General features: G+C 41.3%; 1 protein-coding gene across 1 annotated transcript in view; it reads right to left on the minus strand.

The window, feature by feature from the left end:
• LOC143487681 (uncharacterized) overlaps positions 1–22,822 on the minus strand; it is a 29,986-nt gene extending 7,164 nt beyond the window's left edge. Inside the window, exons 1-9 of the mRNA XM_076986749.1 lie at positions 22,815–22,822; positions 22,376–22,687; positions 20,967–21,209; positions 19,313–19,624; positions 15,591–15,833; positions 13,939–14,250; positions 12,538–12,780; positions 10,513–10,755; positions 8,859–9,170 (exon numbers count right to left, since the gene is read on the minus strand). Of these exons, the coding sequence (XP_076842864.1) occupies positions 8,859–9,170; positions 10,513–10,755; positions 12,538–12,780; positions 13,939–14,250; positions 15,591–15,833; positions 19,313–19,624; positions 20,967–21,209; positions 22,376–22,682 (2,215 nt within the window). The 5' untranslated portion in view covers positions 22,683–22,687; positions 22,815–22,822. The remainder of the gene's footprint in view (positions 1–8,858; positions 9,171–10,512; positions 10,756–12,537; positions 12,781–13,938; positions 14,251–15,590; positions 15,834–19,312; positions 19,625–20,966; positions 21,210–22,375; positions 22,688–22,814) is intronic.
• Between the last annotated feature and the right edge of the window lie 2,393 nt (positions 22,823–25,215).

The following is a 25,215-nucleotide window of genomic DNA, read 5'->3' on the forward strand; positions in this document are numbered from 1 at the left end:
CTGACACACGTATTACTTTGAGAAACAGAGTCACTGATGGTACTTTGCAGTGTCTGCTAACCAGTTTAATCACATTTATCAAATGATGATGCACAAGTCACTTTCTGAACATTGGCATGTTACATAGTGAATGTGAAACTAATTAACTTTTTAATTAATAATACATTTTAAATAACTTAATAATTAATTACATTTATGTAATTTAACACACTGTTAAAAAATTATTTAGTTTCCTGCAACAAACAAAACCCCATTTATTATGTATTTAAAAACAAGTACGTTTGTAAATACTCATTATTTTACATAGATCAGGGGGGTATTCCAAGAAGCGGGTTTAACAAACTCTAAACTTAACCCTGAACTCGGAGTTGTCTTACCCCGATCTGACATACTCAGAGTTTTCGGTTCCAAAACGGCGGATCGGAGTTAAAGTAATCAGGGTCGCTCAACTCTGAGTAGGTTGACCCAGACAGAAGCGCGTTCACGCGTAACTATGAAAGGCATTCTTTTTTTTTTATTTTTTATTATTTTATTTTTTCCAAGGTTGCATACAAACTTTAAATACAATGATAGCGTTGCAGATCCCATCCACAGCCACACCCACAGTCTGAAACAATCACATATTTACATCTAGAACAGCGAATATAATCTAGAACAGAGCATGGTCTCTATCGGGCTCTAGCCAAGACCTTCCAGGTAAGTCCAGACAGGAGTCCATATCTGAGAAAACCTTTCTGACCTCTGGTGAAGGTCATAAGTCAATTTCTCTAGGGGAAGAAGAGACATCAGCCGTGAGATCCACAGAGTCATAAACGGGGCTCGCCTCGAGGACCACAACAGCAGAATACATTTTTTTGCTATAAAAGTCAGCAAAATAAAAATCTGTCTCCGTCGGAAATCAAAAACATCACCTAGCTGGGCATGTAGTAAATACAGAGAAGGGTGCATAGCAAACTTCATATCAAAAATGTTCTCCAAAGCTGAATGCACGTCCCTCCAAAACGGTTCTATTCTGCTGCAGGACCAAAACGAATGAATAAGTGTACCTCTCTGTGTCTGACATTTAAAACATAAGTCAGATCTCTCTGGATATATCTTGTTTAAACGTGTTGGTGTCAAATAGATTCTATGCATGAATTTAAAGTTAAGCTCATGCACACTAATTGAGGTACATTTGGGGTACAAGTTCAAACATATAGAGTCCCATATGTCCTGGTTAAATTCCTCTTCCAAATCACTCTGCCAAACATTTTTCAAACTAACCAAAGATGATGAGGACTCATTAGATAGGACAGTATATATCCTCGAGACCAGCCTCTTAGATTCATATTGTTTAGTGAAGAATTTTTCTATCTCTGTCAGCTCTACTCGCAGCTGCCGTTTGTCCTGAGAGGACTTAAGAAAGTGTCTGATTTGAAGATATCTGAAAAAATCAGATTTTGGCAAACTATATTTCTCCACAATGTCTGTGAAGGACAACAAAACTCCATCTGAAAATAAACAAGAGATCTGCGTAATTCCCCGGTTAAACCAATTATGGAGACCTATATTGCGCAATTGGTAGGGAAGATCCGGGTTATGAGCTATTGGGGAAAACAGAGAGAGATGTTTAGGTATTTTAAAATAGTTTTTAACATCTTTCCATGTCAACAGGGTATTGGATATGACAAAGGATGCAGAAACACCCTTCAATTTTTCTGGATTATGGATAAATGGTAGAAAATGGGCTGGAAGAGGAGAACACATCCTAGACTCCATATTAATCCATAAAGACTCTGATCTGTTAGCACACCATCCGAGGATGTGCTTAATCTGAGCTGACCAATAATATAACTGCATGTTTGGTACCCCAGCACCCCCCTTTTCCTTCAGTTTCATTAAATTAGAAAGTTTAAGTCTAGGCTTCTTATTATTCCAAATAAATTTTGAAAAACAACTGTTCAAATCTTTAAAGAATGCACTAGAGAGGTAGCAGGGAAGGGATTGGAATAAGTACAGGAAACGAGGAAGAACATTCATTTTGAGGGCGTTTATCCTGCCAAAAAAAGATAGAGGGAGAGAGCACCAGACATCCAGATCAGTCTTAATTTTCTGTACCAGGGGTAGATAGTTTTCAGAAAAAAAGATTGCTAAGAGTTGGTGTTAAGAAAATACCCAAATAGTTAAAACCCTTGTGGGTTAATTGAAATGGAAAGTCATCCCCCAGAAAAGCAGGCAAAGATGCAGGAGAGCTGGCTTGAACATTGAATGGTAATGCCATGGATTTCGAAAAGTTAATTTTGTATCCAGAGAGTGTGCTATATTGAGCAATGTTATCCAATATTACAGGGAGTGATTGAGCGGGATTGGAGATAAACAATAGAACGTCATCGGCATATAAGGAAATTCTGTGGTCCTCATTTCCAACTTGGATCCCCAAGATATTGGTGTCCCTTCTGATCAGCTCAGCCAGTGGTTCGATCATCAAGGCAAACATTAAGGGTGAGAGAGGGCAACCTTGTCTCGTGCCTCTTTTAATGTGGATAGCTTGTGACATTTGTCCGTTAGTTAAAACTGTGGCTCGAGGGTCAGAATATAAAAGTTTGACCAAATTAATAAAATTCTGTCCCAAATTAAACTTTTCAAGTGTGGCAAACAGAAAAGCCCACTCCACCCGGTCAAAAGCTTTTTCTGCATCAAGTGACACAATAAGAGCAGGGCGTTTAGATGTATTAACAAAGTCCACAATGTTTAGTAACCGACGTATATTGTCAGAGGCATATCGCATTGTCACAAAGCCAGTTTGATCGGGTTTGACTATCTTAGGCAGCACCTTATCCAGCCTACGAGCAAGAACCTTAGCTAATATCTTACAGTCAGTATTTAATAAACTTATTGGTCTGTAAGATGCACAGTCCCGAGGGTCTTTTCCTTTTTTCAAAATTAAACACACTGTTGCCATATTCCACGTTTCAGGCACTGAACCATGTTCAAAAAGGTCATGAAAGACGGGTAATAAGATTGGGTGTAGCTCAGGCCAGAAAGTTTTTAAAAATTCAGGTGGAAAGCCGTCGGGACCGGGGGATTTGTTGGAAGGCATTGCTTGCAGTGCTTGGAAGACCTCTTCCAGAGAGAACCTGGCATTTAGGTTAGCTCTGTCCTCATTAGATATAGCAGGGAGAGCTAACTTATCCAGGAAGGATGAAATATCCACCTCAGATGCTGTATTTTCTGACTTATAAAGAGATTGATAATAATTTTTAAAGGAACTGTTTATAACTGAGGGGTCATATGTGATTGTGCCATCGGGGTTATTTAGGGATTTAATAGCTCTCTCATTTTGTTCCTTCTTTAATTGATGCGCAAGTAATCGACTTGATTTGTTGCCCCATTCAAAATATCTCTGTTTTGAAAAGAGAAGCAGTTTTTTTATATGGTTTGTATAATTCAAATTTAGTTTAGCTCTTGCTTGGCATAACCCCACCCAGTTAGACTGGGTGGGGCAGGATTTATGTAGTTTTTCTAGACGAGTAATTTCTGTCTCCAAATCCAATCGTTCTTGATTCTGAGCTCTTTTTACTGAAGAGGAGTATGAAATAATGTCACCCCTAATTGTAGCCTTGGCTGCGTCCCATAAAGTAGCTGGAGATACTGGAGAATATTTATTATCCTCCCAAAAATAGCGAATGCGCTGACGCATGAAGTCACAAAATGTTGTGCTTGTGAGTAGAGAAGAATTAAATCTCCAAGTCTTGCTGTTAGATTTTGGAATGTCCAATTTCATTTCCATATATACTGGAGCATGATCAGACAGAGCAATTGGACCAATTTTGCTTCCCATTACAAGGGAAATTGAAGCATTGGGTACAAATACATAGTCAATTCGTGAGTATGAACTATGGGGGTTGGAATAAAAAGTATAGTCCCTGACTTGGGGTTTCAGTTCTCTCCAAATATCAATTAATCCAGATTCCGTGCACATCTGATTAAGCACCACTGAAGATTTAGAATTGGTAGAGTGAGTAGATGACCTGTCTAAATTTTGATCCAAAACACAATTAAAATCCCCGGCCAAAACACCTAAGTGTTTACGGTTATTATTGAACAACAAAATTGCATCAGACATAAACTTAGGACAGTCTTCATTTGGCGCATAGATATTGAGCATAGTAATATGCTGTCCATACAATAGGCCTGAGATCATGACGTATCTACCTTCAGGATCACTTATTTGTTTTTCAAAAATAAATGGCAGATGTTTGTTGATCAATATAGCCACCCCACGCTTTTTAGGATTAGAAGTACAAGACGCAAAGTACACTTGTCCCACCCAATCCCTTTAAAGTTTTAAATGCTCAAAATCCGACAGGTGCGTTTCCTGGATCATGGCAACTGATGCTCTCTCCCTTTTAAGAAAAGTCAGAGTTTTCTTCCTTTTAACGACATGCCCTAGACCTTTTACATTCCAGGTTATGTATATAAGAGAATCATTCATATGCAATCACAGAGCTAAATAAGAACATTGCGACTGCATGGGTGTAGAACGTGGTACAGATTGAGTAGGAAAGTTTAGGAGCAACCAATTTAAATTTAACACACACAGAACAACACACACAAACCAACCCACCCGCCCCGAGCCCCGCCCCCAAACGGCAGGGCAAATAGAATGAGAATAGGTCACTAGGCCTGCGGAGGAACAGCCGCAAAAAAAAACCCCTAAGAAAAACACACACACACAAAAAAAAAAACATTCCACATTCGCTGTGAAATAGAGAAAAAACCAAGCGAGCATCGCTCCGCTACTTTATATTAAAACAACATTTGTTCGGATCTCAAAAGAAAAAAAGGAATTGTCCGCCGACTTGAGCCAAGAGAGGGGGGAAAAATAAGATCCTCTTTTTCCTTTTCCCCCATTCTTCCCCCTCTCTCTTCTTCCCTCGCTTCCTTTTAATAAATAAAAAGTCGGGGAGGACAGTTTCTGTCACCTTAAGTGAGAGATCCAAGAAAATTTTACCTCTAGTAAGGTCTGTAAGAAGAAAATGAAAAGAACACCAGATTGGCCGGGTTCCCAGTACAGTTACTTATCTGTCTCGATAGTTTTCAGGAAAATCTTTGCCTCCTCAACCGTCGAAAGCAGACGAATTTTGCCGTCATGGAGACACCGAAGCTTTGCAGGATAAGCAAATCCCCTGAACATCTGCCGGGTAGAAAGCTCTTGCCTCAGCTCGTTGAACTCGCGCCGCTTTCTGAGAACTTCAGCAGAGAGATCTTGATAGAATCGGAGCTGCGTACCCTCGTGCATCACCTGTCGCTTCTGCTGCGCAGCTCTCAATACTGTCTCCTTGTCTGGATATCGAAGGAAGCGGACCAAAACAGAGCGAGGACGACCATGCGAAGATGGAGTTGGTGCGAGTGACCTATGTGCCCGCTCTACTTCGGGAGCAAACTCCGGTGAAAGGTCCAGCCATCGCGGTAGCATTGTGCGCAGGAAAACAGTCAGGGATGAGAAACCTTGAGCGCCATCAAGAAGGCCAACAATTTTTATGTTTTTTCTTCGTCTGCGGTTCTCCAGGTCATCAACCTTGGACTGGAGTTGGTGAGTTTTTTTCTCCAACGCGGTTAGTCGGCTATCGTGAGAAGTTGTAAGATCCTCTACTGCTGACACACGGTCCTCTGCTTCAGACAGCCTTTTCTCGTTTGAGTTAACCTTTTCCGTTAAATCAGTAAGAGCTGCACCTAGTGTGGAAAGGTTAGAAGTTAGTACATCGAGGCGGCTGTCAATGGTGTCCAGACGTGCGTCCATCCGAGAGCCAAGCGCGCGTATTTCAGACAGCACATCCTCTTGAGATGCTAATTCCAATGGCGCCTGAGAAGTATCTGGCTTAGCAGCTTTCTGCTTTGCTGCTCTGGACGGCCGGGCAGACGAAAAGAGCGGAAAGTCTCGTGTCTCCTGACTTTCAGACATTTCGGGTCCCGTAGGAGATCAATTAAAGGGTGTTCGAATCAGTTTTACAGAGGATAGCGTCGAATATAAAAGATAAAAGGAGCAGCCATCTCCCAGTTGGTCACGTGACTCCCTCTGAAAGGCATTCTTAATGGAACGCAGATAAATAGGATTTATCATGGACTTAAACGCGAAAATCAGCCGAACATCGTATTTCACACCACTGTAGCTTGAAGTATTAATGACTGCGTATGCAGAATATTTAGATATTATTAAACGTAAATGTAATACTGCGGTAGCTGCTAGAGAAAGGCAGTCAGCATGTCAAAAAATTGCCAACAGAGTTAATGCGTGAGTGAAAATGATATTTTTATATTTAGCAGAAGGGTACGATTATATTATTATTTTCTCCACCTTTATAATACTGTATTGAGTTTTTAAATATTTTTTTATTGAACACTTACTAATTCCAGGTCTAATCTGAGTGGTGTGAAACACACATGGCATCAGATAAAAATGAAGTATAAGAATATTGTACAAAGTGGTATGGCTGTACATAACTATATCTTATTCTTAAAATATATTATAAAATATATTTATTTACAGGAAAAATGAAATAATGAAACATAACAGTGAATTTGACTGTAATGTATATTAAAAGGTTACAGGGTGGATGGTGGGGTGGGTGGTGGTGCATGATTTAATGTGGAAAGCAGTGATTGCAGATGTAGTCTCTGACAACTCCACCATCTCTGTTGTCACCCACATGCATGTAAGGTTCCTCGTCTGTGGGCATGTCAGAGATGGTAGGCTGTCGCTCTTCCTGGATGGTTGCAATGTTGTGTAAAACCACATATGCCATTATGATGTGGCACGCCCTATAACAGGGGTTACTCTGAGCCCCTTCAGGCACTGTAACCTGGCCTTGAGGATTCCTAGGGTCATTAAAATTCTTGCCCTGGTTTTGCTGTGGGCCTGATTGTAGCGGGACTGTGGTCCAGGTGCAGGATCTGAATAGGGAGTCATAAGGTAGGCCTATAGGACAGGCAGGGATACCCTCTGTCTCCATGAAGGAGGCCGTCATGTCCTATAATCACACTAGGGTTTGCAATGATTTAACTATTACACTGCATGTGAACAACTAGCAAAACTCCTGCAGGCCTACTCTGTTCAGATTTGTTGTACAGTGTGGAATCATACACGGATCCTGGCCATCTGGCTTCAACATTTGTGACGAGGTGGGAAGCATCACATATGATCTTGATGGGAAGAACGGTCAGTTACAATAGCTACGTTATTTTTGTTACCATTAAAGATAAGTATTCAGATAAGATAAGATAAGATAAGCCTTTATTAGTCCCGCAATGGGGAAATTCACAAATTTCATTAAGGATTATAAAGGTTAGTACCTGTACATTAATGCTATGGATGAATTTTCATGTTCTAATGGTGCTGGAATAGGTAGCATATGTAGGTTCCATCAATACAGCCAATCACTAAATCCTTAAAATGTAAATGGAATGAAGTTCGTTATATATTGCCTCTCCTTTGCTTAATTTCTTTATTGTCCGTGTGAATTAAAGACAAACCAATGATGCTGTGGAATTCCTCTTTGATGTCCATAACTGGCTTAAGCCCAGGAAACACCACAAAACCGGGCACTAGTCATTTTAATGCCGGACGTAGTTTTCGGACAGACCGACATACAGTAGCTTTGCTGACAGATTCCGCATCTCCTACACAATAAAGAAAACTTCCACTAGCAAAAAACGAAGACCGATATATAACAATCTGGAGAGAATTTAGGGCTGATCCGCGATGTAATATTTGAAATGGTATTATAATAATAAAGTTATTGATGTAAGTAATGGATTGTGCTGAAAACGATAATGTTCATTAAAAAAATAATCCGAAAATGATAGTAGGCCTATGTCTATTCGGGGTTTTATAAGGCGTTCCCGACGAAGAACTCAGCGAATAAACTGAGTTTCAATATCCACATGATCTTCGAGGAAAGGACACGTCATGATGACGTGTTTGTAACTCTGGGTCAGGTCCAAATTAACCTGCCAGCGAGCAGGTTAGCTTCAGAGCATAAGTTGCTATAGTAACTGACTTCGGTTCTCTCTAAGCTCGGTTTCTGGAACGGAAAACCTCGAGTTTCCGTGAACTCTGAGTTAACTTACCCCGGTTTTCTCGCTTAACCCGCTTCTTGGAACACCCCCCAGAACTGAATGGAAATTTGAGCTTTATGTATTCCTCAATTTTACAGTAATACTGGAATACCATTATATATGGTATCTCTAATATGGCTTATTAAATGTCCTCATAAAAATGTGACATTACTGTAACAGTGAAATATAAACAGGCTACACCTGTTTATGGTCTACTCAATACTTTAAAATGTCTACATTACAAAAGTCCTAATGTACCAAATTGATATTTTCAGGGAATAAGTAAAAGCCTTGGCATGAAGTCTTCAAATAATATCAATAGTACAATCAGTAAGTTCTCCAAGTCCTTAGGTTCAAGAAGCATTAATTAATATTTCACTTGTAAAGCAATGATAGATAATGTGTCAGTGTGTTGGTCATTTATGAATGACCTGGTGTTGACTGAGGAGTAGTTAACTACACGCTTTTAAGATTTACACAGTAAATACAATCCAGATTACTTTTTATGCAAACATACAGTATACATATGTATTTATATACTCAATAGGTACTCTACTATTTTTACATTTTTAAAACAGGGACTTCATGAAAGAGTCCACTGGAAACTGAGAAAGGATCAAAAATAGACCCCAAAAGATGTAGATGGGCCCATTATACAGACAACATGGTTCAAGTTGGGGACATACAGTTAGGAAGTACATAAATCTGTATACATTTTGACAGTTTTATCTGTTATGTGATATGAGATTATGTAAACCTACCTTCAATGTTCAGAAGGAGATGATATTGGCCTTTATCAGTACCATTCACATCAAAGGTGTCTAACCTGTATGTTCCTGAGTCCTCCCTCTCTGTACTGGGTATTATAATGGTTCTGTTATCAGCTATAAACTGCCATCTTGTGTGATTCTGTGAGGGTCTCTTCCTTTTATATTTTAACACTCTGCTGTTTCCCTTGAATAAGGTTATTTCATCCCCATCATCCAACTCCAGGTGAAGTTCCTGTCCCAGAGCCCCATAACACGTAACATTCTGATTAACTCTGCAGACAGCAGGACCCACAGACATCACACCTGCACATGAAGAACAGCAAGAACATCCCATCATTAACAGCAACACAAACCAATCATGGAGGATGTCCCAGTGCAGTTGATGACTGAGTGTTTTCAGCTGCAGTAACGCTCCGGAGATCACGTGAAGGCACAGTTGTGAGGAAGCTGAGGGTTTATTATGTTGTGTCTGGTTACACCACATTACTTAAATCAAGACTACCGTTAGTGGGAGAGAAGGAAATGGATGTGGCGAGCAGGACTAACAAAAAAAAAAAAAGAAAAAAGAAAAAGAAATGCACAACTCCGCCATCTAGGGGAATTTCACCCCAAGGAATTACACTGGGGCAAATAGCCTCAGCACACACTACAATTAAAGAAAAAGGCACGCAAGTTCAACACTGGACCAGAGATATAGTTCCAATGATTTATTTAATATAAAAATTACCAACCCTTTATAGATCATGTAAAAATAATTTCACTGACTCAAAATTAACAAGTAAAACCAAGAGGGAACAGGGCTGCGGCCTTGGTCATTAAGAGGGGAGCTAGGGGATCTCACCTATACTACACGCTCACCGTGACCACACATCACACTCAGAATACTCCAAGCTACCAAACCCGTGCACGAGATTCCACCACCTGGTACATCTGCCTCTGTCTGGCCTGCAGCTCCTGCCCTGCACAAAACAATTAAATACAGGGTTCCCACACCTTGGTTAACATAAAATTCAAGGACCTTTCAATGACTTTCCAGGACCAACTTCCTCAAATTCAAGGACTGCACCTGGCACCATTTACCTACTCTTACCTCTGAATATGTTATCAAAAAACGATGTTAATACAACGCAAATTCAAAAGACTGAATGTCATTTCAAGCCATGCATCCTGAAATTTTCTGTGCATGACAATAAGCGCTGATTCTACGAAAACTTCACTCACACTCAACATGACTGGCAATTTAGCAATGCACCTGTGAGAAGGTGACATTCACATAAAGTGGCTACAGTTGTTGAAGGATCAACAACTACCTACAGGAAACACTAGCTTTCGGTGCTGAACAAACAAATTTCTCTACAGCAGAGCCGGCCCTGACCAATGTGGTGCACAATGCACCTGAACACGTCCACTCTGTGTTCAGGTGGCAACCTGAGTTAAAGGGGAAGCCCCAATAGTGATACCCACGCTCCTTTACATAGGTGTCCATGTTCTAGCTCTTAGATACCACCACGTTGGTGTGGAGTGGTGAAACTGTGGCTTCTTTTCAGATATTTATTTTTGTAATTGAGTTTCTCTTTGGACAGTTTGAGTAAAATCATTACTGCTACATCAGTTATCATATAAATCTTTAAAAAGCGATATGTACCAGGACACTGGTGCAGCTCAATAGAACTTTGTCCATGGCTGATGTGGTTCTGTACGTGACAGGTGATCTGTCCAACTTGCTCTTTCTCCAGCAGGAGAGTCCTGTTCCCATCATCCAGTTGATGTGTGATTCTGTTTCCACTGAGAGTCCAGCTGAAGTGGAGCTGGTCTCCCTCAGAGGAACAGGACACTGTCCTCTTACTGGACACGCAGCTATAACTCACTTCCACTGAGGACACTGCAGCTGGAGATTACAGAGATCAAGACTGAATGGAAATTTGAGATATTTTCCAACAGAAATATTGATAATGTTTTACAATGACACCTTAAGCTTTATGTATTCCTCAATTTTACAGTACCATAACATCAATAAGATCTCACAACATGCTGACACACGTATTACTTTAAAAAGCAGTCACTGATGGTACTTTGCAGTGTCTGCTAACCAGTTTAATCACATTCATCAAATGATGATGCACAGGTCACTTTCTGAACATCAGCATGTTACATAGTGAATGTGAAACTAATTCACTTTTTAATTAATAATACATTTTAAATAACTTAATAATTAATTACATTTATGTAATTTAACACACTGTTCAAAATTATTTAGTTTCCTGCAACAAACAAAACCCCATTTATTATGTATTTAAAAACAAGTACGTTTGTAAATACTCATTATTTTACATAGATCAGAACTGAATGGAAATTTGAGCTTTATGTATTCCTCAATTTTACAGTAATACTGGAATACCATTATATATGGTATCTCTAATATGGCTTATTAAATGTCCTCATAAAAACGTGACATTACTGTAACAGTGAAATATAAACAGGCTACACCTGTTTATGGTCTACTCAATACTTTAAAATGTCTACATTACAAAAGTCCTAATGTACCAAATTGATATTTTCAGGGAATAAGTAAAAGCCTTGGCATGAAGTCTTCAAATAATATCAATAGTACAATCAGTAAGGGGAATTTCACCCCAAGGAATTACACTGGGGCAAATAGCCTCAGCACACACTACAATTAAAGAAAAAGGCACGCAAGTTCAACACTGGACCAGAGATATAGTTCCAATTATTTATTTAATATAAAAATTACCAACCCTTAATAGATCATGTAAAAATAATTTCACTGACTCAAAATTAACAAGTAAAACCAAGAGGGAACAGGGCTGCGGCCTTGGTCATTAAGAGGGGAGCTAGGGGATCTCACCTATACTACACGCTCACCGTGACCACACATCACACTCAGAATACTCCAAGCTACCAAACCCGTGCACGAGATTCCACCACCTGGTACATCTGCCTCTGTCTGGCCTGCAGCTCCTGCCCTGCACAAAACAATTAAATGCAGGGTTCCCACACCTTGGTTAACATAAAATTCAAGGACCTTTCAATGACTTTCCAGGACCAACTTCCTCAAATTCAAGGACTGCACCTGGCACCATTTATCTATTCTTACCCCTGAATATGTTATCAAAAAACGATGTTAATACAACGCAAATTCAAAAGACTGAATGTCATTTCAAGCCATGCATCCTGAAATTTTCTGTGCATGACAATAAGCGCTGATTCTACGAAAACTTCACTCACACTCAACATGACTGGCAATTTAGCAATGCACCTGTGAGAAGGTGACATTCACATAAAGTGGCTACAGTTGTTGAAGGATCAACAACTACCTACAGGAAACACTAGCTTTCGGTGCTGAACAAACAAATTTCTCTACAGCAGAGCCGGCCCTGACCAATGTGGTGCACAATGCACCTGAACACGTCCACTCTGTGTTCAGGTGGCAACCTGAGTTAAAGGGGAAGCCCCAATAGTGATACCCACGCTCCTTTACATAGGTGTCCATGTTCTAGCTCTTAGATACCACCACGTTGGTGTGGAGTTGTGAAACTGTGGCTTCTTTTCAGATATTTATTTTTGTAATTGAGTTTCTCTTTGGACAGTTTGAGTAAAATCATTACTGCTACATCAGTTATCATATAAATTGTTAAAAAGCGATATGTACCAGGACACTGGTGCAGCTCAATAGAACTTTGTCCATGGCTGATGTGGTTCTGTACGTGACAGGTGATCTGTCCAACTTGCTCTTTCTCCAGCAGGAGAGTCCTGTTCCCATCATCCAGTTGATGTGTGATTCTGTTTCCACTGAGAGTCCAGCTGAAGTGGAGCTGGTCTCCCTCAGAGGAACAGGACACTGTCCTCTTACTGGACACGCAGCTATAACTCACTTCCACTGAGGACACTGCAGCTGGAGATTACAGAGATCAGGACTGAATGGAAATTTGAGATATTTTCCAACAGAAATATTGATAATGTTTTACAATGACACCTTAAGCTTTATATATTCCTCAATTTTACAGTACCATAACATCAATAAGATCTCACAACATGCTGACACACGTATTACTTTAAAAAGCAGTCACTGATGGTACTTTGCAGTGTCTGCTAACCAGTTTAATCACATTCATCAAATGATGATGCACAGGTCACTTTCTGAACATCAGCATGTTACATAGTGAAAGTGAAACTAATTCACTTTTTAATTAATAATACATTTTAAATAACTTAATAATTAATTACATTTATGTAATTTAACACACTGTTCAAAAATTATTTAGTTTCCTGCAACAAACAAAACCCCATTTATTATGTATTTAAAAACAAGTACGTTTGTAAATACTCATTATTTTACATAGATCAGAACTGAATGGAAATTTGAGCTTTATGTATTCCTCAATTTTACAGTAATACTGGAATACCATTATATATGGTATCTCTAATATGGCTTATTAAATGTCCTCATAAAAATGTGACATTACTGTAACAGTGAAATATAAACAGGCTACACCTGTTTATGGTCTACTCAATACTTTAAAATGTCTACATTACAAAAGTCCTAATGTACCAAATTGATATTTTCAGGGAATAAGTAAAAGCCTTGGCATGAAGTCTTCAAATAATATCAATAGTACAATCAGTAAGTTCTCCAAGTCCTTAGGTTCAAGAAGCATTAATTAATATTTCACTTGTAAAGCAATGATAGATAATGTGTCAGTGTGTTGGTCATTTATGAATGACCTGGTGTTGACTGAGGAGTAGTTAACTACACGCTTAAGATTTACACAGTAAATACAATCCAGATTACTCTTTATGCAAACATACAGTATACATATGTATTTATATACTCAATAGGTACTCTACTATTTTTAAATTTTTAAAACAGGGACTTCATGAAAGAGTCCACTGGAAACTGAGAAAGGATCAAAAATAGACCCCAAAAGATGTAGATGGGCCCATTATACAGACAACATGGTTCAAGTTGGGGACATACAGTTAGGAAGTACATAAATCTGTATACATTTTGACAGTTTTATCTGTTATGTGATATGAGATTATGTAAACCTACCTTCAATGTTCAGAAGGAGATGATATTGGCCTTTATCAGTACCATTCACATCAAAGGTGTCTAACCTGTATGTTCCTGAATCCTCCCTCTCTGTACTGGGTATTATAATGGTTCTGTTAACAGCTATGAACTGCCATCTTGGGTGATTCACTGAGGTTCTGTTCCTTTTATATCCTAACACTCTGCTGTTTCCCTTGAATAAGATCATTTCATCCCCATCATCCAACTCCAGATGAAGTTCCTGTCCCAGAGCTCCATAACACGTAACACTCTGATTAACTCTGCAGACAGCAGGACCCACAGACATCACACCTGCACATGAAGAACAGCAAGAACATCCCATCATTAACAGCAACACAAACCAATCATGGAGGATGTCCCAGTGCAGTTGAAGACTGAGTGTTTTCAGCTGCAGTAACGCTCCGGAGATCACGTGAAGGCACAGTTGTGAGGAAGCTGAGGGTTTATTATGTTGTGTCTGGTTACACCACATTACTTAAATCAAGACTACCGTTAGTGGGAGAGAAGGAAATGGATGTGGCGAGCAGGACTAACAAAAAAAAAAAGAAAAAAGAAAAAGAAATGCACAACTACGCCATCTAGGGGAATTTCACCCCAAGGAATTACACTGGGGCAAATAGCCTCAGCACACACTACAATTAAAGAAAAAGGCACGCAAGTTCAACACTGGACCAGAGATATAGTTCCAATTATTTATTTAATATAAAAATTACCAACCCTTTATAGATCATGTAAAAATAATTTCACTGACTCAAAATTAACAAGTAAAACCAAGAGGGAACAGGGCTGCGGCCTTGGTCATTAAGAGGGGAGCTAGGGGATCTCACCTATACTACACGCTCACCGTGACCACACATCACACTCAGAATACTCCAAGCTACCAAACCCGTGCACGAGATTCCACCACCTGGTACATCTGCCTCTGTCTGGCCTGCAGCTCCTGCCCTGCACAAAACAATTAAATGCAGGGTTCCCACACCTTGGTTAACATAAAATTCAAGGACCTTTCAATGACTTTCCAGGACCAACTTCCTCAAATTCAAGGACTGCACCTGGCACCATTTACCTACTCTTACCCCTGAATATGTTATCAAAAAACCATGTTAATACAACGTAAATTCAAAAGACTGAATGTCATTTCAAGCCATGCATCCTGAAATTTTCTGTGCATGACAATAAGCGCTGATTCTACGAAAACTTCACTCACACTCAACATGACTGGCAATTTAGCAATGCACCTGTGAGAAGGTGACATTCACATAAAGTGGCTACAGTTGTTGAAGGATCAACAACTACCTACAGGAAACACTAGCTTTCGGTGCTGAACAAACAAATTTCTCTACAGCAGAGCCGGCCCTGACCAATGTGGTGCACAATGCACCTGAACACGTCCACTCTGTGTTCAGGTGGCAACCTGAGTTAAAGGGGAAGCCCCAATAGTGATACCCACGCTCCTTTACATAGGTGTCCATGTTCTAGCTCTTAGATACCACCACGTTGGTGTGGAGTGGTGAAACTGTGGCTTCTTTTCAGATATTTATTTTTGTAATTGAGTTTCTCTTTGGACAGTTTGAGTAAAATCATTACTGCTACATCAGTTATCATATAAATCTTTAAAAAGCGATATGTACCAGGACACTGGTGCAGCTCAATAGAACTTTGTCCATGGCTGATGTGGTTCTGTACGTGACAGGTGATCTGTCCAACTTGCTCTTTCTCCAGCAGGAGAGTCCTGTTCCCATCATCCAGTTGATGTGTGATTCTGTTTCCACTGAGAGTCCAGTTGAAGTGGAGCTGGTCTCCCTCAGAGGAACAGGACACTGTCCTCTTACTGGACACGCAGCTATAACTCACTTCCACTGAGGACACTGCAGCTGGAGATTACAGAGATCAAGACTGAATGGAAATTTGAGATATTTTCCAACAGAAATATTGATAATGTTTTACAATGACACCTTAAGCTTTATGTATTCCCCAATTTTACAGTACCATAACATCAATAAGATCTCACAACATGCTGACACACGTATTACTTTAAAAAGCAGTCACTGATTGTACTTTGCAGTGTCTGCTAACCAGTTTAATCACATTCATCAAATGATGATGCACAGGTCACTTTCTGAACATCAGCATGTTACATAGTGAATGTGTGTTACGGAACAGCTCCGGACCCTTCCCTGTGGGCGTGCCGCTATGTTGTCTGCGTGTCGTTATGTCCATGTTTGTACTTCCGTGGGTGTGGGTTGTTTGTGAGCGTGTTCGTGGTTACACCTGTGCCTTGTCTCGAGGTCACGTGGGTCTGTGTAATTCACCTATTTAATGTGCGTTAGCGCGGTGTCTAGTGCTCGTCTTTGTCTAAAGTTCATGCCCATGCAAGCATCGCGTCTGCGTGTTTGCGCCGTTTGTGCAGGACTTTACGTGTTTGTGTTTTGATTAAACGTTTATGTTCACTGCAAGACGCGTGTCGTGCCTCCTGCTTCCTCCAGCACCACACCGTCACAGAAAGACGAGCCGATCAGATGCCCGGATACGCTAAGCGTACACCCAAGGGGAAGAAGAAGAGCCGGCGTCACCACGGCTCTTCCCCAGTCCGGCGCCGCGAAGCCCCCGTCTCCGAGCAGACCATGAAGCAGGACCCACTCTGCACATACATGCTCTGCGCAGCTCAGGAGACGGAGGATGCACAGCTGGCGAAATACTTCCGCACATCCGCGGTACGTGTGTGGAGGGAGAGACACCCTCCCGCGTCCGCGGAACTGCCACCCGGTGCCGTGGGCAGCTGCAATGTGGAGGAGAAGAGCGCACCGCTCCTGGTCTTCCCCGAAGAGGAGGAGACCAGTGAGCCGTTTATGGTGGGAGTAGGCGTCTTTGCCCTCTCTCCCCCCGAAGAGGAGTTCGGGAGTGAGGACTCCGGAGAGGAGAGTGAGGGTGAGGGCAGCTCCCCTTCCCCCGGGTCCGTGGCTTCCCTGACGTCGGACGAGGAGAAGGAGACCAGCGCCACTCCATCGGTCTGCTCCGACGTCGATGAGCTCCCCGATAAGGCGGAGGAAGACGTCAGTCCTCCCCCATCCGTATGCTCCGAATCAACAGTGTATTACGGAGAGGGGGAGGACGTTAGCCCCCCTCCGTCCCTGCACTCCGAGTCAACCGTGTGCTACGGGGAGAGAGGGAGCACCAGCCCACCTCCGTCCGTTTGTTCGACCCCTTCCGGGTTCGACAGCGGGAGTGAGGGAGAGGACAAGATCTCGGTGGGTTCTGCGGACACCGTGCGGGGAGAGAAAGGGTGTCCGCTAGGCAGGAAAGCCTCTCAGGCGTCGTCAGAGAGGAGCAGCATGTGCTGGTCAAGCTGCCCTGCCACGGACGAACCCATGTCCCTGGACCGGTGCCTCTCGGAGGGAGAGGAGGAGCCCATGTCCCTGGATCGGTGTGTCTCGGATGAGGACGGAGAGCCCATGGACACATCGGGGGACAAAACGCCGGTGATCCCGGCTGCGCGGGAAGGATCCAGCGCGGTTGGCGGTCCAAGGTGGGGGTTCCGCGCGCCTCAGGAGAAGCCACGGAGGTTTGCTGGCGCGCGGCGCCGCGTCTCGGCTCCGGCAGCGCCCAGGAGGGAGGCCAAGGCTCCTCAGGCGAAGGTCTCAGGCACAAGGACCAGGGGCGCACCAGGAGGAGCAGCGCGCACCGGAGGTGCGAAGCCGAGGACCGGTGGGACTCCGCCGCCGGTTCCGCCTGCTGCGCCCGCCCAGCCTGCTTTCCCTGGAGGGATAGCGCCACCGTTTGCGCTTTGGCAGGCAGCCGGAGCGATGCCGTGGCTGCCTGTCCCTATATGTCTGTCTGTTCCCCTGTGTCTCCCTAATCTCCTTTTCCCTCTTGTGCCTTTCGTGTTTCATGTACCTGTGTGTGTGTTTGTCAGCGTGCCTTTGTTTAATGTATTTTCCCCTGTCTTCCCAGGGAAGGTGTACTAGTGCAGTCCGCGGCAGTTCCCGCCGTCGGGGGTGACGGCTCTCGGAGGCTCGTGATCCCGGGGGCTCCGGACCTGCCCGTCGGTGTTTGTTCGGGGCATTCCCGCGGCGCGGGACGCTCCGGGAGTAGCGAGCCCCTGGCGGGGGGTTCTGTTACGGAACAGCTCCGGACCCTTCCCTGTGGGCGTGCCGCTATGTTGTCTGCGTGTCGTTATGTCCATGTTTGTACTTCTGTGGGTGTGGGTTGTTTGTGAGCGTGTTCGTGGTTACACCTGTGCCTTGTCTCGAGGTCACGTGGGTCTGTGTAATTCACCTATTTAATGTGCGTTAGCGCGGTGTCTAGTGCTCATCTTTGTCTAAAGTTCATGCCCATGCAAGCATCGCATCTGTGTGTTTGCGCCGTTTGTGCAGGACTTTACGTGTTTGTGTTTTGATTAAACGTTTATGTTCACTGCAAGACGCGTGTCGTGCCTCCTGCTTCCTCCAGCACCACACCGTCACAATGTGAAACTAATTCACTTTTTAATTAATAATACATTTTAAATAACTTAATAATTAATTACATTTATGTAATTTAACACACTGTTCAAAAATTATTTAGTTTCCTGCAACAAACAAAACCCCATTTATTATGTATTTAAAAACAAGTACGTTTGTAAATACTCATTATTTTACATAGATCAGAACTGAATGGAAATTTGAGCTTTATGTATTCCTCAATTTTACAGTAATACTGGAATACCATTATATATGGTATCTCTAATATGGCTTATTAAATGTCCTCATAAAAATGTGACATTACTGTAACAGTGAAATATAAACAGGCTACACCTGTTTATGGTCTACTCAATACTTTAAAATGTCTACATTACAAAAGTCCTAATGTACCAAATTGATATTTTCAGGGAATAAGTAAAAGCCTTGGCATGAAGTCTTCAAATAATATCAATAGTACAATCAGTAAGTTCTCCAAGTCCTTAGGTTCAAGAAGCATTAATTAATATTTCACTTGTAAAGCAATGATAGATAATGTGTCAGTGTGTTGGTCATTTATGAATGACCTGGTGTTGACTGAGGAGTAGTTAACTACACGCTTAAGATTTACACAGTAAATACAATCCAGATTACTTTTTATGCAAACATACAGTATATACATATGTATTTATATACTCAATAGGTACTCTACTATTTTTAAATTTTTAAAACAGGGACTTCATGAAAGAGTCCACTGGAAACTGAGAAAGGATCAAAAATAGACCCCAAAAGATGTAGATGGGCCCATTATACAGACAACATGGTTCAAGTTGGGGACATACAGTTAGGAAGTACATAAATCTGTATACATTTTGACAGTTTTATCTGTTATGTGATATGAGATTATGTAAACCTACCTTCAATGTTCAGAAGGAGATGATATTGGCCTTTATCAGTACCATTCACATCAAAGGTGTCTAACCTGTATGTTCCTGAATCCTCCCTCTCTGTACTGGGTATTATAATGGTTCTGTTAACAGCTATGAACTGCCATCTTGGGTGATTCACTGAGGTTCTGTTCCTTTTATATCCTAACACTCTGCTGTTTCCCTTGAATAAGATCATTTCATCCCCATCATCCAACTCCAGATGAAGTTCCTGTCCCAGAGCTCCATAACACGTAACACTCTGATTAACTCTGCAGACAGCAGGACCCACAGACATCACACCTGCACATGAAGAACAGCAAGAACATCCCATCATTAACAGCAACACAAACCAATCATGGAGGATGTCCCAGTGCATTTGAAGACTGAGTGTTTTCAGCTGCAGTAACGCTCCGGAGATCACGTGAAGGCACAGTTGTGAGGAAGCTGAGGGTTTATTATGTTGTGTCTGGTTACACCACATTACTTAAATCAAGACTACCGTTAGTGGGAGAGAAGGAAATGGATGTGGCGAGCAGGACTAACAAAAAAAAAAAAAGAAAAAAGAAAAAGAAATGCACAACTACGCCATCTAGGGGAATTTCACCCCAAGGAATTACACTGGGGCAAATAGCCTCAGCACACACTACAATTAAAGAAAAAGGCACGCAAGTTCAACACTGGACCAGAGATATAGTTCCAATTATTTATTTAATATAAAAATTACCAACCCTTTATAGATCATGTAAAAATAATTTCACTGACTCAAAATTAACAAGTAAAACCAAGAGGGAACAGGGCTGCGGCCTTGGTCATTAAGAGGGGAGCTAGGGGATCTCACCTATACTACACGCTCACCGTGACCACACATCACACTCAGAATACTCCAAGCTACCAAACCCGTGCAGGAGATTCCACCACCTGGTACATCTGCCTCTGTCTGGCCTGCAGTTCCTGCCCTGCACAAAACAATTAAATGCAGGGTTCCCACACCTTGGTTAACATAAAATTCAAGGACCTTTCAATGACTTTCCAGGACCAACTTCCTCAAATTCAAGGACTGCACCTGGCACCATTTACCTACTCTTACCCCTGAATATGTTATCAAAAAACGATGTTAATACAACGCAAATTCAAAAGACTGAATGTCATTTCAAGCCATGCATCCTGAAATTTTCTGTGCATGACAATAAGCGCTGATTCTACGAAAACTTCACTCACACTCAACATGACTGGCAATTTAGCAATGCACCTGTGAGAAGGTGACATTCACATAAAGTGGCTACAGTTGTTGAAGGATCAACAACTACCTACAGGAAACACTAGCTTTCGGTGCTGAACAAACAAATTTCTCTACAGCAGAGCCGGCCCTGACCAATGTGGTGCACAATGCACCTGAACACGTCCACTCTGTGTTCAGGTGGCAACCTGAGTTAAAGGGGAAACCCCAATAGTGATACCCACGCTCCTTTACATAGGTGTCCATGTTCTAGCTCTTAGATACCACCACGTTGGTGTGGAGTGGTGAAACTGTGGCTTCTTTTCAGATATTTATTTTTGTAATTGAGTTTCTTTTTGGACAGTTTGAGTAAAATCATTACTGCTACATCAGTTATCATATAAATCTTTAAAAAGCGATATGTACCAGGACACTGGTGCAGCTCAATAGAACTTTGTCCATGGCTGATGTGGTTCTGTACGTGACAGGTGATCTGTCCAACTTGCTCTTTCTCCAGCAGGAGAGTCCTGTTCCCATCATCCAGTTGATGTGTGATTCTGTTTCCACTGAGAGTCCAGTTGAAGTGGACCTGGTCTCCCTCAGAGGAACAGGACACTGTCCTCTTACTGGACACGCAGCTATAACTCACTTCCACTGAGGACACTGCAGCTGGAGATTACAGAGATCAGAACTGAATGGAAATTTGAGATATTTTCCAACAGAAATATTGATAATGTTTTACAATGACACCTTAAGCTTTATGTATTCCTCAATTTTACAGTACCATAACATCAATAAGATCTCACAACATGCTGACACACGTATTACTTTAAAAAGCAGTCACTGATGGTACTTTGCAGTGTCTGCTAACCAGTTTAATCACATTCATCAAATGATGATGCACAGGTCACTTTCTGAACATCAGCATGTTACATAGTGAATGTGAAACTAATTCACGTTTTTAATTAATAATACATTTTAAATAACTTAATAATTAATTACATTTATGTAATTTAACACACTGTTCAAAAATTATTTAGTTTCCTGCAACAAACAAAACCCCATTTATTATGTATTTAAAAACAAGTACGTTTGTAAATACTCATTATTTTACATAGATCAGAACTGAATGGAAATTTGAGCTTTATGTATTCCTCAATTTTACAGTAATACTGAAATACCATTATATATGGTATCTCTAATATGGCTTATTAAATGTCCTCATAAAAATGTGACATTACTGTAACAGTGAAACAAACAGGCTACACCTGTTTATGGTCTACTCAATACTTTAAAATGTCTACATTACAAAAGTCCTAATGTACCAAATTGATATTTTCAGGGAATAAGTAAAAGCCTTGGCATGAAGTCTTCAAATAATATCAATAGTACAATCAGTATGTTCTCCAAGTGCTTAGGTTCAAGAAGCATTAATTAATATTTCACTTGTAAAGCAATGATAGATAATGTGTCAGTGTGTGTTGGTCATTTATGAATGACCTGGTGTTAACTGAGGAGTAGTTAACTACACGCTTTTAAGATTTACACAGTAAATACAATCCAGAATACTTTTTATGCAAACATACAGTATACATATGTATTTATATACTCAGGTACTCTACTAGATATCTTGATTTCACTGTCATTTTTAAAACAGGGACTTCATGAAAGAGTCCACTGGAAACCAATAAAGGATCAAAAATAAACAAAAGATGTAGATGGGCCCATTATACAGACAGCATGGTTCAAGTTGGGGACATACTGTTAGGAAGTACATACATCTGTATACATTTTGACAGTTTTATGTTATGTGATATGAGATTATGTAAACCTACCTTCAATGTTCAGAAGGAGATGATATTGGCCTTTATCAGTACCATTCACATCAAAGGTGTCTAACCTGTATGTTCCTGAGTCCTCCCTCTCTGTACTGGGTATTATAATGGTTCTGTTAACAGCTATAAACTGCCATCTTGGGTGATTCAGTGAGGGTCTGTTCCTTTTATATCCTAACACTCTGCTCTTTCCCTTGAATAAGATCATTTCATCCCCATCATCCAACTCCAGGTGAAGTTCCTGTCCCAGAGCCCCATAACACGTAACACTCTGATTAACTCTGCAGACAGCAGGACCCACAGACATCACACCTGCACATGAAGAACAGCAAGAACATCCCATCATTAACAGCAGCACAAACCAATCATGGATGTCTACCGTTAGTGGGAGAGAAGGAAATGGATGTGGCGAGCAGGACTAAGCACGAGATTCCACCACCTGGTACATCTGCCTGTCTGTCCTGCCCTGCACAAAACAATTAAATAACAATTAAACAAAACCAAAACACTGAGGGAGGGCCAATTAACAAACGGAAACTTCCTCACGGATACACAAACAACTCAACACCCTCCGTACCGCAACACATAAAACAAAGGTTTTGCAGCAGTTTGGCACCAAAACCATTTAAAGAAATGACGAAAGGAAACGCACCGCAAACCACTGCAAGCAGAAATGAAAAGAAATTAAAAAAACCCCACTAAACCAAATCCAACATGTAAAACTAAACAGAACCACCAATAAAAAGCACGAACCGAACGATCACTCGGACAACACGAAAACACGAAATCACGACCCCCCCAAACAAAACAGCGACACAACACCCTTACTGGAACCACGCAACTTTATTTTTGGGAGAAAGTCTATAACTCGGTCGTCTTCGTTCCCCCTTGTGATTGGAATCCGTTCATCGCTCCAACAGCCACCACGAATTCCTCAGCATACAGCGTGATGACTTTTTAAAAAAGGAGAATGAATTAAAAATAAATCCCTTCATTAAAAGTGTCAATAATAAGCGGGCCTACTTTACCTAAAAAGGCTGTTCGCGAAGTGCTAATGGAAACAGCCCACCATTGGTAGATAACGGCACAGTATTTCCAACGAACTGCGACGAAACATCAGAGGACGTCAGTTCTCAGCCCACAGCTCTCACCAATAGTCAGACGCAAAAAGAAGCGCCATACCTCGAATGTATTAAGCTAGTATACCAAAGGAAGCCAGCCAGGCCCAATAACGATCACACTTGCCACCGTTAGAGGTGCTGGGAAAACAGGACCACAGAAAGCAGTCTGCCCCAGTAACCACACCTCTGTTATTTATAATCCCAGAATAAACCTGCCCAGCGACTCACCGGGCTCCACTGCAATTTGCAATTAGGGGGAATTAGTGAGATTGCCTGAAAACCTCACTCTGCCACAGAGACAGGACCTACACGCTGACGACGGGGCATATTAAAACAGACTCACCAAGCACAACTATTATCACATCAGAACACAAAATGGTTAAACGCTGAAATTAAATAGACACAGTTATTAGACATGAAAGCGATCATGAACCAGATCCAAGGGGCTAAGAAGACGAGGTAATTAATAATTAGCTTACACAGATACATACATGAAATACCGTAACAAGAGAGTACAACAAAGTTCACAAACAACCGAATACCAACAAAGTCCAGGGAGAAATGCAGAGTATAAGTAGCCAGACTAATGAGGGATAAAACTAGATGCAGGTGATGGTGATAGCTGGGAACGAGGGGGTTGAACAGCACCGTGAAAATGAAAGTAAACAAAACACACATGGAAATGGAAAAACACGGAAGAGGGGAATAGACAGGGAGGTGATGGTGGGGTGGGGCAACACGTTACAGCTGCCCCGTGTCACTGCACCGGCTGTAGCTTGTACAGATGGTGCTGGACTTCACGTGTCTCAGAGTCGTGGGTTCTTATAAACAACATTTAATTCTGTTTTCCAACACACCTGTATCCTGTTTCAGCGCCCTGAGTTACATCACATTTACTGTACAGTTGATGCTTTCATCACCTCCAAATTGTTGTGACTAGTGTTACTATTCGCAAAACATCCTTCACATTTTGCCTATAGTAAAGTATCATTATATCATCATGTGAACCTGCAGCAATTTATATAATGTTTTTTATATTAATTATATTTTATGTGTAAAATGAGTTACTACATCTTTCCTTTTTAACTGAATGCTGGATTTTTGACTGAGAGACCCCATGCGGTACATACTGACAACCACCACTTTGAGCATGGTTACCAACCCAGAACTGTGAGTCTCATGAGTCAAGACAGTATCCACCACATGAAGGAGCTGCTCTCATTTCTCATAGCACAGGGTGCAGTCTGGCAGTTGAAGGATATATATAGTCTCTATATATAGTCACATCATACAGACCCGAAGCCAAACAGCAGACAAACGGGCTTTACTGATGTTACACCATCTGTCTGGAGATGTTACATAGGTTCCACTCTACTGAGACTATATCAATCCTTCAATCATAAAACATTTCATAAAACTTTGCAAAGTCTGTATAAGCAACATAACCACCATTTAAATAGGGATGGGATTCCACTAAAGATCTTCTTGACTCTTGATGGTCAGCATCAAACAGCTGTATTTGTGAGTGTTGGAAAAACTGTGGTGAAGTGACCAGTCTAACACAATATATTTCCTGTTTCCTAAACTGAAACAGAATAATCAGGAAGAGGTCAAGTCTCAAATTAGCATGTGGTTAAAACTGTCTTGCTTCTTTTGAAGAGTATATTTTGAGTAATGCTGTACTAACATGTATTTTGCAATGAAACTGAAGTAAAACAC

This window comes from Brachyhypopomus gauderio, chromosome 2 (assembly GCF_052324685.1).
Source record: "Brachyhypopomus gauderio isolate BG-103 chromosome 2, BGAUD_0.2, whole genome shotgun sequence".
Taxonomy (NCBI): Eukaryota; Metazoa; Chordata; class Actinopteri; order Gymnotiformes; family Hypopomidae; genus Brachyhypopomus; species Brachyhypopomus gauderio.